Here is a 20441-nt window from a genome sequence, read left to right as displayed (position 1 = left end):
GATTTTGTAAGTTTTCCCATTTACAAAGAAATGAAAGGTCAATAATTTCTATCATAGGTGTATTTTAAATGATAGAGACAGAATATCAACCAAAAATCCAGAAAAAAAACGGTGTTGCAGTTCAGTGTGTAAAGTAAGTATTTGATCCCCAAGCAAAACATGACTTGGTACTTGGCGGAGAAACCCTTGTTGACAAGCACAGAGGTAAGATGTATTTTGTAGTTGGTGACTAGGTTTGCACACATCTCTGGGGGGATTTTGGTCCACTCTTCTTTACATATCCTTAAGGTTTTTTGGCTGTCTCTTGGCAACTGGAAGTTTCAGCTCCCTCCATAAGTTTTCTATAGGATTAAGGTCTGGAGACTGACTAGGCCACTTCATTACTTTAATGTGCTTCTTCTTGCGCCACTCCTTTGTTGCCTTGGCGGTATGTTTTGGCTCATTGTAATGCTGGAAGACCCATCCACAACCCATCTTCAGTGTTCTTGCTGAGGGAAGAAGGTTCTCATCCAAGATTTTACAATACATTGTCCCATCCATTGGTTCTTCAATGCGGCAAAGTCAGCCTGTACCTTTAACAGAGAAACAGCCCCAAAGCATCATATTTCCACCTCCGTGCTTGACTGTAGGGATGGGTTTCTTAGGGTCATAGTCCACATTTTTCTTCCACAATTTTGGTCCCATCTGACCACAGCACTTTCTCCCAATCCTTCTTTGAATCATTTAGATGTTCATTGGCACTACTGTACATGTGCCTTCTTGAGGAGAGGAGGAAGAAGGATGTTGACCATGACCCTAAGAACACCATCCCTACAGTCAAGCATGGAGGTGGAAACATTATGCTTTGGAGCTGTTTCTCTGCTAAAAGTACAGACTGACTTTACTGCATTGAAAGGTCAATGGATGGGGCCATGTATTGTAAAATCTTGGATGAGAACCTTCTTCCCTCAGCCAGAACACTGAAAATGGGTCGTGGATGGGTCTTTCGGGCATTACAATGATCCAAAACATACCGCTAAGGCAACAAAGGAGTGGCTCAAGAAGAAGCACATTAAGGTCATGGAGTGGCCTAGTCTCTAGACCTTACACCTATAGAAAATTTATAGAGGGAGCCTAAACTTCAAGTTGCCAAGCGACAGCCAAGAAACCTTATGGATTTAGAGACTTATCTGTAAAAAAAAGTTGACTAAAATCCCTCCTGAGATGTGTGCAAACCTGGTAACCAACTTCAAGAAAAGTCTTACCTCTGTGCTTGCCAACGAGGGTTTCTTCACCAAGTACTAAGTCATGTTTTCCTTGGGGATCAAATACTTATTTTACTCATTAAACTACAACTTAATTTTTAACATTTGTATAATGTGTTTTTTCTGGATTTTTGGTTGGTATTTTGTGTCTCTTATTTAACCACTTGCCTACTGTGCACTTAAACCCCCTTCCCATCCAGGCCAATTTTCAGCTTTCAGCGCTCTCACACTTTGAATGACAATTGCGCGGTCATGCTACACTGTACCCATATGAAATTTTTATCATTTTTTTCACACAAATAGAGCTTTATTTTATATTATATTTTCTTATTTTCTGTGAGTAAATTTTGAAAATAAATACATTTTTCTCCTTCACTGATGTGCGCTGATGAGGCGGCACTGATGGGCACTGATGAGGTGGCACTTATGGGCACTGATGAGGAGGTACTAATATGCCGCACTGATGAGCACTGATAGGCGGCACTGATGAGCACTGAGAGGCGGCACTGATGAGCACTGAGAGGCGGCACTGATGAGCACTGAGAGGCGGCACTGATGAGCACTGAGAGGCGGCACTGATGAGCACTGAGAGGCGGCACTGCTGGGCACAGAGAGGTGGCACTGCTGGGCACAGAGAGGTGGCACTGCTGGGCACAGAGAGGTGGCACTGCTGGGCACTGAGAGGTGGCACTGCTGGGCACTGAGAGGTGGCACTGCTGGGCACTGAGAGGTGGCACTGCTGGGCACTGAGGTGGCACTGCTGGGCACTGAGGTGGCACTGCTGGGCACTGAGGTGGCACTGCTGGGCACTGAGGTGGCACTGCTGGGCACTGAGAGGCGGCACTGATGGGCACTGAGAGGCGGCACTGATGGGCACTGGCGGATGGCACTGATGGACACTGGCGGGCGGCACTGATGAGCACTGATTGGCAGCACCATCAGTGCCCACACTCAGTGCCCATAGTGCTGCCAGTCAGTGCTCATCAGTGCCTAGATGAGCAGGCACTGACTGGCAGCACTATGGGCACTGATTGGGGGCACTGATGGCAGGCACTGAGTGTATGTTTTTTTACCTTGTGTAATCAGGGCACTGGTGATCGGTGCCCTAATTACATTCTTCGGTGTCCCCGGCGGCTGGTCGGCTCTCCTCCTTCCTCACACTGCAGTCTCCGTGTGAGGAAGGAGCGCTGGCGATGAGAGATGATCACATATGTTTACATATGAGATCATCTCTCATTGGACGGTCCGATCACGTGGTGAATGGCCGCTGTGATTGGCCATTCACCACGATCTGTGATCGGCTGTGTCCAAGGGACACGGCCGACACAGATTTTCCCCGATGCGCGCTCGCGGGAGCGCGCGGGGAGACTTTCTGGGAGGCCGTATAAAGACGGCCTCCCGAAAATGTGAGTCCCTGCTGCAGCCGTACATAGGCTGTAGCGCGGATGGGAAGTGGTTAAAATTACACCTATGATAAAAATTATAGACCCTTCATTTCTTTGTAAGTGGGCAAACTTACAAAATCTGAAGGGGATCAAAAAAATGTCCCCACTGTATATGGCTTTTTTTTAAACCTATTGGTTTGTAGGGCTGATTTATGCCAGGTTGCTCCCTCCAATGGATATTTTACTTTATAACCAGGTTTTTTCTATTTTTGCTATTTAGTGATTCCCAGATTTGGAAATTAAGAATTAAAAAATAAAATTTGGCTTCTTTTTCAATTGATTTTTACTTGAAACCAATGTAGTTGGTTTGTAAAATAAAATCTGATACGAGGAGCAGATAGTATTTTTGTACCCTAGGTGGCATATTTGTGTATGTGTACATGAATATACAGTCAGTATCTTTACATAAAGCATGATGTGGAACATGTGTTTCAATCATTTTCATATTAACTGCTGCACTAGAAATTGTTTTCCACAAATTGTCTGTTTTCTCTCAAGATAGAACAAAAGCTGTATTTTTGTCCTTTCTAAACAGCTCTGCAGCCAGATTTTTAGAAATATTATATTTAATAGAATCCAGATCATTGCTTCCCTTTTCTCTGCCTCAGCCATTTAGTGTGATGATAAATGTGATTTGTTCACATTGACTCACTTACAATTCACATTTCTAGGGCTGGGAACAAGTCATGTTCAGAAGTGCTGGGTTGCTATAATGTGCTGATGAATGTGATCTTTCTCTTAAGACACGATGTTATGTTCTTGCTTTTATAGATTATCCTTGAAAATTGAGCCTGGGAGCAGCACTCCGCGCACTACAGCATCCCGTGAGGATCTAGTTGGTAATGCAAAATATTTTTAGTTAATATGACTATGAATTGCCATAATTTAGCAATAATTCTCAGATTTGTTGTTTAAGGCTCAGTTCATACTCCTGCAAATTAGGATCCGACTTGTGAGACCCCCCAAAGTCTCAGGACGTGAAATGCCATGTATCTCTATGAGAGCCGTTCCTAATGACACTAAAGTCGCTGTCACTTCAGAAAAGGTTCCTCACTACTTTGATACAACTTTAACACCGCTTCAATGCCAGAGTGTGTAAAAGTCACATCAAAGTTGGACTCCAAAGTTGCATTGAAAATCACACAACTTTGAAGTCCGCTAGTGAGAACTGAGCCTAATACCCATGTAGAATTGTTGTCAGCATAGAGCTCTGATAACATGCCTCTTGCCAACCGAAGAAGCATTTTTATGGGACAGGCCAATGTTTAATGCTGCGAGACATCAATGTGATTGATGTCTCAATCAAGTATTCTGGTGTATGATTGTTGTAAAGTAAATGTGGTACTGAAGAATACTATATTCTCCCTTCCAGTGTCCTAGAATAATTCAGTTTGTTCCTCATCAACAAATCTTGGACTCCGTGCAACGTTCCTCCTTGGATAATCACACAATAGGGCAATATTCACCCATTTATCTCTGGCTTTGTAAAATGTTCCTATTCACAGGATCTGTAGGTGTCTGTACTCACCCCAATTCTAGTAAATTTTTACCTAGCATTTTACGTATGCATGTGTATGCAAAAAGACATGTCTATCCTGAATGGAGAAAAATTAAGCAGGCACAGATCATTGGATTCCCCCACCCCCAAGTCTCTATATGGCTGTTGTTTTAGAGTAATAGGCTAGCCATACACCTGCATTCACTGCAGAACAGTTGAGCTGAGTGATGCTTGCAGGGCCTTCCATGGGTCAAATTTTGGCAGATTCAGCTGGAATTGGACAAAATTTGAACAGTCTTTGGCCAGCCTTTTGATTGCTACTTAAGGGGTGTAAGGGGACAGGGGCTGGTGTGATTGGTTTATTGTTCTCTGCAAACTTCTTTAGGAATATGTTGTAGCTGTCTAGCTGAGTAAAATAAATATATTGCTTAGGCTTGTGTTTTGCATACAAAATGGTATGTTATGTTAATATTTTAAATGATAGTATCATTAAAAATGTCTTCCCAAAAAAGGTTTACTACTCTCATGCTAAATGTTACCTAATGTCGACTTGCAGGTTCTGAAACAGGAGCCTCACCTCAAAGTTCTCGAAAAAGTATTGCAGTGGAAGGTGTGTTATTGCCACCAACGCCGCCATCTCCTCGTAATCTCATCCCTCATGGGCACCGCAAATGCCACAGTTTGGGATATAAGTAAGCTTCTTTTCTTCCATGAGTTTAGTGTGCATAATAGTATCTATAGCTAAGCTTCATACAATCCTCATTTATTGGTTACATTGGATATTAATATTTGACATTTGCCTTGTACTAATGCCAAAATGATGAGCATTGTCTTGGTTTTCCTGTAGGCATTTTCCAAATGCAGACAACTATAAGAATGTGGCTAGAACAACATCTATACCGTGACGTTTTTTTTTTTTTTCTCCTTCCAGCTTCATCCATAAAATGAACACAGCAGAGTTTAAAAGTGCAACGTTTCCAAATGCAGGACCACGGCACTTATTAGATGACAGTGTAATGGAGCCCCATACACCTTCCCGGGGTCAGGCAGAAAGCTCTACTCTTTCTAGTGGCATATCCATAGGTAATACTGGAACCTGCAATCGACTGGTCACCCTGACATGATCATCATCTCTCTATTAAGTTGCACACTCCATGTGAATACATGTTAATTTCAAACTCTTCAATCTTTAAAAAAAAAAAGAAAAAAAAGCTTCTGCCATTAGAACCACTTTAACCATGCTTTGCCTGCACAGAGATTCTTAATGCTTAGGTGTTTAATGCATCCCTCTGCAGGCAGTCACATTCATGTCATTTGGGATACAGCAGCTGCACAAACAAAATCGCTGCTCCTAGTTTGACACCGTGATAGGGATGCGGATCCCTGAACTTATACTATTTGCAAATGAGCACACACAGTCAGTGGTGTATTTTGGTTTTGTGCTGCCCTAGGCAAGACTAAAATTGGGCGCCCCCCTCCTATGTAAATATGCCCCACTCTTTTTTAACAGATGTTGCTCCCTCCAAAATAGAAGGACTACAAGTCCCAGCATTAACTTCTGAGATCTCATGAGAGGGGGGGGGTTGTGAGGGAGAGAGAGAGCGGGGGGATGAAAGAGAGGGGGGATAAGAGAGAGGGGGTGAGAGAGGCGGCTCTAGCAACCAGTGGCCAATAGAGTCTCAGGTGGAGGGGAGGGCAGCTTTTTTTGCTGCCCCCTGCAAAGTGCCGCCCTAGGCCTGGGCCTTGTTGGCCTAGGCCAAAATACAGCACTGCACACAGTATGTAAGCATGCCCCTTGCACAGGCGTATGCCTAAGTATGCCCATTTAAACGGGGTCTTTTCTCTTTCGTTCATTGCCGGACACAGCTCTTCATCTTCTTGACCTTAGGGTTATACTGCCCCCTACAGGAGTAGGACACTAGGTGGAGAAAAAGCTTGAACACGCCTATGGGGGCAGTCCCTGGGGGTATACTCCCACTTCCTGCTATATGTATTCAGATCCTTGCTGGGATCTCTGGTCCTGGCAATTTTTTCTTTTTACATAGAATTGTTTCCTCTATTTATTATTTTGTTCTTGTGAGAGCTACAATCAAGTGCTGAACTGGGCGACAAACTGGATAATATAGATCCTTAGGGTCCCCCCAGTCTGACCAGTGAGCGTTTGCAGACCGCAGCTCCACGCTAGGTTGGCTGTGACATAGCCCCACTGGGCGGTGGCTGGCCTACGAGTTAAACGTCTCGCGAGGGCGCATACGAACTGGCTTCGGCTTGAGTCGCAGCGTTTCCTCCTGGCCGACAGCACCCACATTACGATGGAGCGGTGTCCTGTCCAGAGTGGTGCCCACCCTGTTCCTGGTGTGGTAAGTAGCTGTCCCCTCCCCACTGGACGTGGGGCCCTCCCTGGGTTGGTCGGACTCCCGGCTTCCCAGCCCCTCTAAAATTTTGGTTACTGTGGGTCTTTTCCCCCCCCTCTCTTCACTCCCTGGGTGAGATTATGAGCTGGCTGTTGCCACGTGCTCTTAAGGGGGGCTGGTTTGAAGTTGCTGCTGACCGGGTTTTCTTGGGGCACAACGGGGGGTTTAGCAGGGTTCCCTGCTACCCTGGGGGTTGGTGACTGGGCAGGGATGTCCTTTGGGCTCCCTGCGGCGGTTGTTGGGCTGGGGAGTGGATGTTTTAACATCCGCAGGTACACTGCCTCACGCGGCCGGATCCGGATGAGGCCTACTCGCTGTAAACTATGTGAGACGGCCCCTGTGAGGATGGCTGATGCCACTGCCTCCCATTTGGGCATCAGCCTTCCCCTCCGCTGCCCTGGGTGGTCTGCTTCACTGGGGCTGGCGACTGGGCGCCTTCAAAATTTTAGGCTGCGGCTTGCGGCCTACTACGCTATGTGGCCGAGTTGGGCGTCTCCGTTGGGGGGCGGCCTCATTGTGTGTAGCTGAAGCCCCCACTCTTCTTTTGGGCACCTGCCGGACTGAGGATCTGTGCAATTGCAGCTGGGCCACCCCTTTTAAGGCGCTATGTCCTATGGAGGGCTCGGAGGGCGACCCCCTTGTTCTTTTGCGGGGTCCCATAGGTGGTCCATTGTAGACCCTTGGCCGGCGTCCTCTTTGCAGGATCGTAGGCAGGGGCCTCCCCTGATTGTTTTCGGGGTGAGCTTAGTATATAGTGACCCTACTGGGTCTGCGTCCACGCACCCTAAGTGCTCAGATAGTGAGGACGATTCCTCTGCTCCTCTAGTTGTGCTTAAATAGGCGCTGGTGGATGCACTGTTTGTGTCAGTGCGTGAAAAATTAAAAATGGAGGTTGCTGCTAATGCCGCATCAAAGGCACCGGTTCCTTTTGGCACCCACAGGCCCTCCAAAGCTGCAAGGGTGTTCCGCTTACCTTGACAACATTGTCACAAAACAGTGGGGTTGTCCAAAACGCAGTGGTTGCAAAGCGTTTTTGCTTGCATCCTTATGAGGATTAACAGCGTTACTGGTGGACCGATCCATCTGTAGTTGACTCGCCGGTTTCCGGGTCAAATTGAGCTACCTTCATTCTGGTTGAGGAGTCCCCGACCTTTACAGGTCCAGCTAATAAGAGGGCGGAGGCTCTTGCCCGACATATGTAGCTGTGGTTGGTTCATCAATTAGGCCTGTAATTGCTATTGCCCTGGTGTCACAAACTCTGACTGTGTGGGCTAAGCTTTCACGCCGGGACCTGGAGGAGAAGCAGCTCCCCCCTGCCTTGGTGGAGCTGGCGGATCAGTTGGTTCAAGGGCTACAGTTTCTGTGACACCTCTTTGTGTGCTGCTCCCCTGCTTTCTAGACTGTCTGTCTCAGCAGTTGTCCTGTGGCACATTATCTGGCTGAAATGCTGGTCTGCGGACCAGTCTGATCTTCCGTTTGTGGGGAATCGTCTGTTTAGAGCTTCCTTGGATAATATCAAGGGCCTCACAGGGGGAAAGAGTATTTTTCTTCCTCAGGCTTCCAGGGATAAAGAGTCCTCTAGAAGACTGGGACCCTTCTTTTCGGCTCACAATCAACTTTTTCGTCCACCAAGGGCCCCAAGACAATGGATCCAAGTCCTTTCGGGTCTCCACTGGGGATTCCAAAGTCATGCTTGGGCAAACCAAGAACAGGTGCTGCAAGACCTGCAGACAAAGGATCCTCCTCATGAAGGGGCGCCCTCACCCGTGTCTGGGGTGGGGGGGGACGTCTTTGCTGCTTTCCGGATAAGTAGACCTCTCTGATCAAGGACAAGTGGGTCCACAAAGTAATTCGCTCCAACTTCAAGATCGAGTTTTAATCCTATCCTCTGGAAAGGCTCTTCCCTTCCAACCTGCACTTATTCCCAGATCGCCTAAAGGATCTCTATGGGGCGGTGTAAGATTTGTTACTTCAAGGGGTGATTGTTCTGGCTCCAAAGTCGGAACGTTTTCAAGGTTTTTACTCAAACCTAATTACAGTTCCCAGGGCAAGGTGCGCCCAATTCTTGACCCCCAAGGCACTAAACCGCTTTGTGCGGGTACAGAAAGTAGCCGGCATTCTAAGGTGGACAGAAAGATTTGTTCCGGCCCTCTCTCCTGTGCACATTCCAGGGGTAGAAAATTGGCAAGCGGACTATCTCAGTCGACAGGTGTTAGACCAGGGAGAATGGTCTCTTCATCCGGAGGTGTTTCATCAGTGGTGTCTCCGGTGGGGTACTCCAGAGGTGGATCTGTTGGCCTCTCGCCTCAACAGGAAGCTTCAGAGGTTTGTGGCACAGTCTCGGGATCATTAGTCAGTATCGTCTGATTTACACCTTTCCTCCTCTCCAGCTTCTGCCGGGACTACTACGCAGGATCATCCTCAGGTCATCCTAATGGCCCCAGACTGGCCTCGCTGGTCTTGGTACGCTGATCTGGTACAGCTGGTCGCCAATGCTCTTTGGAGACTCCCTCTCAGGGAAGATCTGCTGTCCCAAGGGCCAATCTTCCATCCTGCTTTACAGTCGCTGGCTTTGACGGCTTGGCTGTTGAAAGCCAGGTGCTGAAGGACAGAGGGTTATCTGACTCTGTGATTCCTACGCTGTTAAAAGCTAGAAAATCTACTTCTAGGAAGATTTACCATCGTACGTGGAAGAGGTACATTGCGTGGTGTGAATGCGAACGGGTTCACCGCCGTCCCTTTTCGGTGGCTTGGATCTTGGCTTTCCTCCAACGAGGGGTTGTGCAGCGCCTGGCCTTGAGTACCATCAAGGGCCAGGTCTCGGCGTACACCCCTAAGTGAAAATGTCCAAATTGGGCCCAAAGTGTCAATATTTTGAGTGGCCGCCATTATTTTCCTGCACTGCCTTAACCCTCTGGGCATGGAGTTCACCAGAGCTTCACAGGTTGCCATTCAAGTCCTCTTCTACTCCTCCGTGACGACATCACAGAGCTGGTGGATGTTGGAGATCTTGCACTACTCCACCTTCCATTTGAGGATGCCCCACAGATGCTCAATAGAGTTTGGGTCTGGAGACGTGCTTGGCCAGTCCATCACCTTTACCCTCAGCTTCTTTAGCAAGGCAGTGGTCGTCTTGGAGGTGTGTTTGGGGGCATTATCATGTTGGAAAACTGCGCTGCGCTCCAGTCTCCGAAGAGAGGGGATCATGCTCTGTTTCAGTATGTCACAGTGCGTTTTGGCATTCATGGTTCCCTCAATGAACTGTAGCTACCCAGTGCCGTCAGCACTCATGCAGCCCTAGACCATGACACTCCCACCACCATGTTCCCGTAATCCATGTCTTTAGTCTTCTTGTATTCAGCAAACTGTTTGTGGGCTTTCTTGTGCATCATCTTTAGAAGAGACTTCCTTCTGGGGTGGCAGTCATGCAGACCAACTTGATGCAGTGTGCGGCGTACGGTCTGAGCACTGACAGGCTGACCACCCCACCCCTTCAACCTCTGCAGCAATGATGGCATCACTCATATGTCTATTTCCCAAAGACAACCTCTGGATATGACGCTGAGTATGTGCACGCAACTTCTTTGGCGAAGCCTGTTCGGAGTGGAACCTGTCCTGTTAAACCGCTGTATAGTCTTGGCCACCGTGCTGCAGCTCAGTTTCAGAGTCTTGGCAATCTTTTAGCCTAGGCCATCTTTATGTAGAGAAACAATTCTTTTTTTCAGATCCTCAGTGATTTCTTTGCCATGAGGTGCCATGTTGAACTTCCAGTGACCAGTATGAGAGAGTGAGAGCGCTAACACCAAATTTAACACACCTATTCCCTATTCACACCTGGAACCTTGTAAAACTAACGAGTCACATGACACCAGGGAGGGAAAATGACTAATTGGGCCCAAGTTGGAAATTTTCACTTAGGGCTGTACTCACTTTTGTTGCCAGCGGTTTAGACATTAATGGCTGTGTATTGAGTTATTTTGAGGGGACAGCAAATTTACTCTGTTATACAAGCTCTACACTCACTACTTTACATTGTAGCAAAGTGTCATTTCTTCAGTGTTGTCACATGAAAAGATATAATAAAATATTTACAAACGTGAGGGGTGTACTCACTTTTGTGAGATACTGTGTGTTTGTGGGTGTGTGTATATATATATATATATATATATATATATATATATATATATATATATATGATTTTTCATACAGAAATGTTGGCTTACTGGAAAGTATGTCCATTTACAGTATAGTATGCACTCAATACTTGGTCGGGGTCCTTTTGCATGAATTACTGCTTCAATGAGGCTTTGTATGGATTAGATCAGTGTGGGGCACGGCTGAGGTGTTATGGAAGCACAGGTTTATTTGATAGCGACCTTCAGCTCATCTGCATTGTTGGGTCTGGTGTCTCTCATCTTCCTCTACAATACCCCACAGATTCTCTATAGGGTTTAGGTCAGGCGAGTTTGCTGGCCAATCAAGCACAGTGATACTATGATCATTAAACCAGGTTTTGGTACTTTTGGCAGTGTGGGCAGGTGCCAAGTCCTGCTGGAAAATGAAATCTGCATCTCCATAAAGCTGGTCAGCAGAGGGAAGGATGAAGTGTTCTAGAATTTTCTGCTAGAAGGCTGTGCTGACTTTGGACTTGATAAAACACAGTGGATCAACACCAGCAGGTGACATAGCCCCCCAAATCATCACTGACTGTGGAAACCTAACACTGGATCTCATGCAACTTGGATTCTGTGCCTCTCCACTCTTCCTTTAGACTCTGGGACCTTGATTGCCAAATGAAATGCAACATTTTCTCAGTCTGTGATGATTTGGGGAATTGTGAGCAAATGGGCCTGATCCTGTGATTGTGGCCATGTGTACCTAAATATCCTCACTCATTTGGAATGTAGATCTATTCCTTTGTGTGAAAGAATGCACCAAAATTGAAGAGGATAATTCCGACACTGGCAGTCTGGACAAATGTTGCTGTATATAATTGGTGTGCTTCTGCAAAACCAGGTGCTTTGTTACCGATTCCCTGTAAAAGTACTCTGTCACATAGCAAAACAGCTGTGTATCAAGCCTTTAATGAAAGTAGCCATTCCTCATCACTTGGACTTCACATTGTTTATGGGACAGGACTTTAAAAGCTAAGGTCATTTTAAATAAAAACTAAATGCACATATTTTTGCAGGAAAAAAGTTAATTTATTTTTAACATGAGCCTGCAAACTCTTCTTTTACTTCTGTACATCCATGCAGGCTGTCCGTTGCAGAAGCAAGTGTTCTGATTACCTCACTTGTGTTCAATTGAGAACTAGAAGTCTGTCTGTTGTGGTGGCAGACGGGACTTGTAGTTCATTCATTAACAGATCTCTGAATGATAAAATGAAATGTGTTTTTTATGCATTCTTTCAACAGAAACATTCTTTCAAACAGTGTGAAAGCAGCCTAATTGGGAATTCAAAGTGAAAATTTCTCTTTTAAATGCTGGGCCCACGTATATAAAAAACGCAGAAAGCTTGCCAGAGCAGGAACTGCAGGTTTGTCGCGTGGTGCAAAAGCAGGATGTATTTCAAGGCCACTGAATTTAAAAAAAAATGCTGCATGCACCTTTTTTCTGCGGAAAATGAGGGCATAGCAGCCCGTTCAAATCAATGGTCTGCTATGCCTGTGCAAATGGGGGCCGCCAACCCGCATACATGTGAACCGCCAACCCGCATACATGTGAACCAGGCCTAAAGCAATAGTAAAGTAATTTATAAATAACAACACCTCCTTCAGGTTTAACCACTTCTTGACCACAAGGGTTTGCCCCCTTAATGACCAGGCCATCGGATCGGAGCCAAGCGCCAGGACCAGTTATCACCAGTTAGGCCAGACACTGCTTGATGACCTATTTTAGGCCTGGTTCACAGAGTCTGTACTGACTGACTAATAATGTGCATAAGTGAACCAAAGCCCCTAAATTCAGCAATGAAATTCAAGTGAGGTAGAAATGTAATAATTGAATACCGTGATAATACCGTATACCGTGGCAAAACCTTAATCAATTAATCGGAGCATGAAAATCTGATACCGTCACAAGCCTAATCACCACCCGACCCACTCCTTGAAGCTGCGGGACCCTCTGGGTCTGTCTGTCCTGGCGGCCCTGCAGTCACTTGTGTCAAAGGTTGGTTATGACCTTGCAAAGTGGCCGAACAAGAAGCGCCCTCTGCCTCCTCAGAGTCTGAGGTGGATTTGGCCACTGCGGTGTCAGTCCACTGGGTCTGTGTCCACACACCCTGAGTGCTCTAACAGTGAGGATGAATCCTACTCCCTGTAGCCACGCATGAAAAAGCGCTGGTGGAGGCATTAATTGTCAGTGCGGGAAAGTTGAAGAACTCAGCTGATCCTGAGTCGGCGACGCAGGTGCAGTTTAGCACCCGCAGATCTTCCAAAGTGACTAAGGTGTTCCCCTTTCCTGCCTATTTTGACAAGATTGTCACTAGTCAGTGGAGTTCCCTGAAACGCATGGTTGGAATATCTAAACGTTTCTCTAGGAGATATCCCTTTGACAAGTCTCTCCTGAAGCAACAGACGGTTTCACTGTGGGTGGACTCTCAAGTTTCCAGGCTGAATAAGCCCATGCTTTTGTCGGTGGAGGATTCTCCATTTTTTAAGAATCCTGTGGATAACAGAGCTGAGGCTCTGGTCTGTTAGCTTTTCACTGTAGCAGGTTCAATGTTGAGGCCGGTGTTTGCTATTACCTTGGTATCTCAGACGTTAATGGAATGGGCAAAATTTTTACGCCAGGATCTGGTAGGGGGTCAACACCCTCTTGAGCTGGCGGATCAGTTGATCCAGGGCTACAGTACATCTGTGATGCGTCTTTGGAAGCGGTCCCCTTGGCTGGCAGGGTATCAGTGACGGCAGTAAGTCTTCGCCGCATGATTTGGTTGAAGTACTGGTCGGCTGACCAGGCTTCTAAAAAGGTGCTGACTGATCTATCTTTTGTAGGTGACGGCTTGTTTGGTGCCTCTATGGAAGAGATCATCAAGTGCCATACGGGGGAAGTAGGCACCCTTACCCGCATCTGGGGTGGGGGGATGTCTTTGCGTCTTTCCCAACCCCTTGACCTTGCTCATTCAGGACAAATGGGTCCACGGATTGATTTGGTTCGGCTACAAGATCGAGTTGCGGTCCTTGCCTCTGGCAAGGTTCTTTCCTTCCAACTTACGCCTGTCTCACGATCAGTTGCAGGGCCTCCACGGGGCAGTGAGGACCTGTTCGCACAAGGAGTCATTGTGCCGGTTCCAGAGATGGAAGGTTTTCAAGGTTTTTATTCAAATTTGTTTACTGTTCCCAGGAAGGAAGGCAAGGTTCGCCTGATCTTGGCCCTAAAATCTCTGAACCACTTTGTGCGGGTTCAGAAATTTCGGATGGAGTCCATACGCACGGTAATGGCATTCCTTCATCAGGGAAATTTTATGGCTTCAATCGATCTCAAGGTTGCTTACATTCATATTCCAATATGTCGGGCATCAGCGTTTCTTCTGCACGCAGGGTGTCTGAGTTGGCTGCGTTGTCCTGTAGGTCACCTTACCTGGTGGTTCACAGGGACAAAGTGGTGTTACGAGTGACCCTGTCAGGCGTTCCTTCGTAAGATTGTCTCTGGGTTTCATTTGAATAAGGACATTGTGTTGTTTTCCTTATGTCCTAAGTCAAAACATCCTAAAGAAAATCCTTGGATGTAGTCAGGGCTATTCCGGTGTATCTGGCAGCGACTGAGTTGAAAATCCGTTTCTTTGTTCTTATGGATTGATTTCGTAAGGGGTAGGCCGCATCTGTTGCAACCATTTCCAGATGGATCAGGCAGACAGTGGTGCAGGCCTATTCTATTAGTGATCAGGTTCTTCCTTTCCCTGTCAAGGCGCATTCTATAAGGGCGTTTAGTGCCTCCCTGGGCCTTACGTCATCAGGCGTCAGTGGTTCAGGTGTGCAAGGCGGCTACGTGGTTGTCTGTACACACATTCACAAAGTTTTATAAGGTGGATGTACTTGCATCTTCGGATGCTGCTTTTGGCCGCAAAGTTTTGCAGGCTGCGGTTGCAGAGGCTCCCGCCTCTTGAGGGTGTATTTTTTTCCTGGTGGTGAGCGCCAGTTTTTCCTGGTTGAGCTGCTGTTTTTACCTGGTTGGCTATGTTTAGCCTTGTTGGGAATTAGATGTATTGCTGTGTTTTTCCCACCCCTCATGTTGATACTGCTTTGGGACATCGCAAGGGTCTAGAAGACATGGAGCTGTGTCAGTGAACGCAAGAGAAAACTGGATTTTTATCTTACCGTAAAATCCTTTTCTCTTAGGTTCACTGACAGACACAGCACCCGCCCCTCTGGGTTGAGTTATTTGTTGTTCTGACACTGCTTGTTACAACCTGAAGTCCTATAGCAGGGAGTGATAGTATACCCCCCTGAGACTGCCTCAGGGGCGTAGCCAGAATTGTTTCTGCCCAGTCCTACTCCTGAAGAGAGAGTAGCATAAGCCCAAGGGTCTAGAAGACATGGAGCTGTGTCCTTAAGTGAACATCAGAAAAACGGATTTGACCGTAAAACAAAAATCCATTTTTTTGGGGGTTTTTTACATTTTTTTTATTGGATGTGTTTAATAGCTGAATGTTTTTTTGTCAGATTTTTTTTTTTTATAGTTTGAAAAAGTAACCACCAAGTGGTGATCAAATACTACCAAAAGAAAAAGATTACATAAATTTAATTTATGTACAGCGTTGCATGTACATTAATGTTAATGCGGGAATCCCTCTTGCTGGGCCATTGTCTTCTCCCAGCGGGGTAAGCTGTACCCACCGGGAGAAGACACTGGTTATTGCTAGCGGCTATAGCAGTCACTAGCAATCGTCGCAGCTAAAACCCAACATGCTGGTTGTACCCAAGTTGATCGGTCAACTTGGTACATTCAGCCTGCCCATACTTAATTCAAGTCTCAGCCGGTTCCTGCCAGGCCTTAAACCTTCACTGTTAAATTAAGATCTGTTCCATGGAGTTATATCCTGTTTTCCTGTAATGCCTTTGATATTTTCTAAAAAAGTAGGACATACCATTTACATAATTGACATTCCCTTTTAATCTCTTCCAGTCTTTGTGATTTTGTTTTCATCCTTTTTGTCATTGGCTCACATTCCTTTTTGTTTGCTCCCTCTATTTCTTTTTATCTGCAGGGAGCAGTGATGGCTCTGAGCTCAGTGAAGATATGTCATGGCCAGCATTTGAAAGGTAAGCACAAGTATGCTGCTCTTTTACATCCTAGAGAAAACCAGAATGGGGAACTTATTTTTAACAATAATTATCTTTCTAAGGGGTACTGCCCCGTGTCGCAATATCGTTCTGTTTAGTCAAGTTAAAGTAGAAGTCAGGAACTTTTTTTTTTTCCTTTTGTATCAATCATTCCTTCTAAACATTAGGTATTTTTTACAGCATTGCTTTGCTTCCAGCATTCTTGTGATGTCAGATACTAAATGTTAGCCCTGATCTGGGTTATAAATCTGTGGGCTGTCCTAGTGGCACTGTGACATTTGTGCCTTTACACTTCTGCCTATATAGGCTGATTGGCATACATATTCGTTTTCATATTAAGTAGGTCCAAGTGTAAGATAATTTACTTGCATAGTACTATACGTTTTCATTACTATATAATGCCTAATTATGTGTTTAAATTTAACAGTATGACTCAAAGGAGGAGAGCAGTAGGGAATCAAAAACTTACAGTTCGATGTAATTAATTTTAGGTTCCATATTCCAACACATTGACTCAAGATGCATATCCTGTGACTAAAGGCCATGCTTGTCATATACAAAATAATATAGTGCCAATTGCTTTCTTGTTTCGAAGTATTAGGGTAATCCCATTCTACAAGAACACAGAGTTGGCCAAATAAGGTCATTCATACTAAATGCAGGTCCATTCCTGCTCTAGCCCCAGATGTATATCTTGTTTTTCAATATCCATAGGCCCTAGTGAAGCTTAGTTTTAGGTGTATTATAATATGAGTGAAAATAAAGAGTGCCAAGCAATTGTCTTGAGAACCGTAAAAGTCCTTATTTTTTTCATAAATAGCAGGAAAGCAAAAGCAGCCAACAATGTGTTTCAGGGGCTTTAAAACTCCCCCCATTCACTCATGACAAGAATAAGGGATATTTCTTCTCCCAGGACAATTGTTTGGTGCTCAGTTCGGTTTACTCACACGTAGATTTCTGAATTTTGGTGACTCTTGAGGGGGGGGCTATGTCAAGAGCTGCCAATTTTAAGCCATCAGGTACAACCTACTATTCTTTTTGATGGGTTATAAATCTGAGCCCAGCCCCTTTGTTCTAAGGAACACTGCTGAAAACATTGTCTAAAATGTCTAGCCCACTTTTAATACTGTAGGCCTGTTCAGTTACACTACTCTCCCTGGCAAGTCCTACCAGCAGAGTGTTGTCAAATGCAGCCACATTTACGATTCCTTAGATCATGAGAGGTAAAGTACTTCTCTTCTCCTATCATAGATACTTACAGAAAATAAGTTTGTCACTTCTTATCATAAGGATGGCTCTGGATTTGAGGAATAACATGCAGGCCCCCAAAAACAATTCTACTCTTTCGTTAATTTACGGATACAGCTCCTGATCCTCTTAACCATTGGGTTATACTGCCCCCTAAAGGAGAACGACACTAGGCTGCAAAAAAAGTCTGACTGCGCCTATAGGCAGTCCCAGGGGATATACTCCCTCTCTCTGCTATAGGTATATATATAAGGACCTAGTTCCTTGCTGGGATTTCTTGTCCTGGCAATTTTTTCTTTTTAGATAGAATTTTCTCTCCTGTTTTTTTTCTGTGAGATCCACAATCAACTGCCGGACTGGGCAACGGGCTGGATAATCTAGATCCAGTGGTCACCCCAGTCTGGCAAGCGAGCACACGCAGACCTCAACTTGGCGCTAGGTAGGCCGCGTCATAGCCCCACTGGGCAGGGACTGGACTGCGAGTCTAACACCTTGCGAGGTCGCATACGACCAGATCTGAGCCTGGGTCACAGCGTACCTCCTGGCCGACAGCCCCCCCCCCCCTATTTCGATTGACAGGAGAATTTGTCTGGAGAGGTGCCCGTCTGGTTCTTGGTATGGTAATTGACTATCGCTTCTCTCCCCCTGGAGGGTTTTGGGGTGGACATGGGCCCCTCCATGGGACAGTTGGACCCCTGGGTTTCCCTCCTTCCCGTTAGGCACCCCCCTCATGGGTCTGGTGGTCCCTGTGGGCCATGTCGCCCCCCCATTCGCCCCCCATTCTTTTACTGTTGCTGGCGCTGTGAGGTGGCCTGGTCTACCACCTGGGGTGGGGGCAGGGTGCTGTGCTGGTGATGGGGGCAGGGGAGTGCACCGCCAGCTACCGGGCGATCAGCTGTGGGGGGGAGCTGTACCTGGTGGAGGCTCCTGCCTGGGGCCCCCTGTCCTATCTGTCCCATTTTCTTGTAGACTGTGTGCTTTATGCACGCCGGCCATGTTTGTGTAGTCTGGCGGCTATTTTTCGGTGGTTTGCCATTGAAAATAGCGGCAGCCATGACGGTGGAGCCCTCTGGGTGGCTATTTCGGCGGTGGGAGCCCCTCCTCATCCCCTGGTGCTGACTCCTAAAACTTTTCGTTTCCCGATCGCCGAATCTGCAGTGCAGATTCTCCTGGTAGCTGTGATGCCTAGTTTCTGCGGGGTGGTGAGTCTGGTGGTGTCCTCTTACTCTCTGAGGATCGATTGGTGCCCTGTGGCTGGCAACTGGGTGGGCTGCCAGGGCGGTGGGGGATGTCCATTAGCAGTGTTTTACACTTTTTTGTGGGGTTCCCCTGGTGACTCATGGAGTCTTTGGAGCACATCTCCCCACCTGATCCCCTCTATGAGGCTGCGGAGCCTCTGGGTCCCATCCATCCATCGATGCACTGACAGCGGTCCTTGAGTCCTTGGTGTCCCCGGTGGAGGTGGCTTTTGGGCGACTGGCTGGCAAAAAGCACCCCCGCCTTCCCTTGCCTCATCTGTCTCATCAGATCCTGAATCCGATTCGGCCATCGCGGACGTGGGTCACCCTGCTGGGTCTGCGACCACGCACCCTTAATCCTCAGATAGTGAGGAGGATTCCTCCACTTCTGCAACCGCATATGAAAAGGCGCTGGTGGACGCACTGATTGTAGCTGTGCCTGAGACCTTAAATATGGAGGACGCAGCTGAAGCTGCGGCGGAGGTGCAGATTCCCTTTTGGCATTCACAAGCTATCCAGAGCGGAAAAGGTGTTCCCTTTCCCTTCCTATTTTGACAGAATTGTCACTAAATAGTGGGTATGACCAAAGCGCTTACTCCACTTTTCCGTAGGAGAGGAGCATTATAAGTTTGTGGCGTTTACCCTTTGGTCTTGCTTCTGATCCTCAGGTCTTCACAGAAGTGTTGGCCCCGGTGCTAGCATTGTTACGCCAATGGGGAAACGTGGTACTGGGCTACTTGGATGACGACCTCTTGCAAGCAGAGTCTCCTACTGCTCCGGTGGAAAACCTGGAAATCACCATACAAGTTTAAGGGTGTTTGGCTGGATTCGGAATTTTCAGAAGTCTGCTCTGGTTCCGTCCATAAAGCTGGACTATCTGGGTCTGACTCTGAACTCGGCCTTAGTGCTCCTTCCTCTGGACAAACTCCAGAAACCGCAGGCTGTAAATCGTCCCCTGCTGTCCAGCAGATGGTAATCCCTCCAGGCTTGCATGCCGGTGCTGGGCCTGATGGTGTCTACCTTCGAGGTGGTTCTGTTTGCACAGTTCCATACGAGGTCCCTGCAAGGGAGGTTCTGGCCAAATGGGACAAGAATCCGCAGGCTCTGGACAATCTGATCTGGCTGAACCGGGAAACGAAAGAGTCCCTGATATGGTGACTTTGTGCTTCAGTTGGGCAAATCCCTCCTCCCTTGTATTGGACAATGGCCACAACGGATGCCAGCCAGTCCGGCTGGGGAGGCGTCCTCGGCAAAATTTCTGCTCAGGGGGTCTGGACACTGGAAGAGTCCAGACTACTGGCCAATATCTTGGTACTCCAAGCGATCAGACTGTGACTGGAACATTGGACAGATCGTCTTCAGGGATGTCCAGTGTGCATTCACTGGGGCAATGCCATGGCTTATGTCAATCACCAGGGGGGCACAAGAAGTAACCTGGTGGCTCTGGAGGTAGCTGGCATTTTAAGGTTGGCATATGGTTCGTTCCAGCCCTCTCCGCCGTACACATTCCCGGGGTGGAAAACTGTCAGACGGATTACCTCAGTCGGCAGGCGTTGGACTAAGGGGAGTGGTCCCTTCATTCGGATGTGTTTCATCAGTTGTGTCTCCACAGCTGGCATCTGCATCCCAGAGTTGGATCTTTTGGCTTCCCGACTCAACACAAAGGTGGCTCGGTCAAGGGATCCTCTGGCGGATGCCACGGATGCACTGGTGGCCCCGTGGGGTCAGTATTGTCTGATTTATGCCTTCCCTCCTCTCAAGCTTCTGCCAAGACTTCTACACAGGATGGGAGGCAGAAGGGATTCCGGTCATCTTAGTGGCCCCCAACTGGCCTCGCCGGGCTTGGTACGATGATATGGTGTGGCTGGTCGCCGACATTCCTTGGAAGCTTCCTCTCAGGGAGGATCTGCTCTCCCAAGGACCAAACTTCCATCCTGCTTTGATGGATAGAGGCTTGTCTGAGTCTCTGATTCCAACGCTGTTAAGAGCTAGTAAAATCTACTTCTTGGAAAATCTACCATTGAACATGGAAGACATCCTCGCTCTTTTTTTGGTGGCTCGGATCTT

At 47.0% G+C, this 20441-nt stretch overlaps 1 protein-coding gene across 4 annotated transcripts in view; it reads left to right on the top strand.

Annotated features, from left to right (window-relative positions):
• RALGPS2 (Ral GEF with PH domain and SH3 binding motif 2) overlaps positions 1 to 20441 on the top strand; it is a 360414-nt gene that overhangs the window by 280985 nt on the left and 58988 nt on the right. For all 4 annotated transcript variants that reach the window (XM_082265240.1, XM_082265239.1, XM_082265238.1 and 1 more), the window contains exons 10-13: positions 3461 to 3528; positions 4744 to 4879; positions 5119 to 5270; positions 15813 to 15867. In XM_082265240.1, the coding sequence (XP_082121366.1) occupies positions 3461 to 3528; positions 4744 to 4879; positions 5119 to 5270; positions 15813 to 15867 (411 nt within the window). The remainder of the gene's footprint in view (positions 1 to 3460; positions 3529 to 4743; positions 4880 to 5118; positions 5271 to 15812; positions 15868 to 20441) is intronic.

The sequence above is a fragment of the Pelophylax lessonae genome, assembly GCF_965119305.1.
Source record: "Pelophylax lessonae genome assembly, chromosome: 8".
In the NCBI taxonomy this organism is placed as follows: domain Eukaryota; kingdom Metazoa; phylum Chordata; class Amphibia; order Anura; family Ranidae; genus Pelophylax; species Pelophylax lessonae.
The sequence above is the reverse complement of the archived record's forward strand: the minus strand, read 5'-3'. Positions and strand labels throughout refer to the sequence as shown.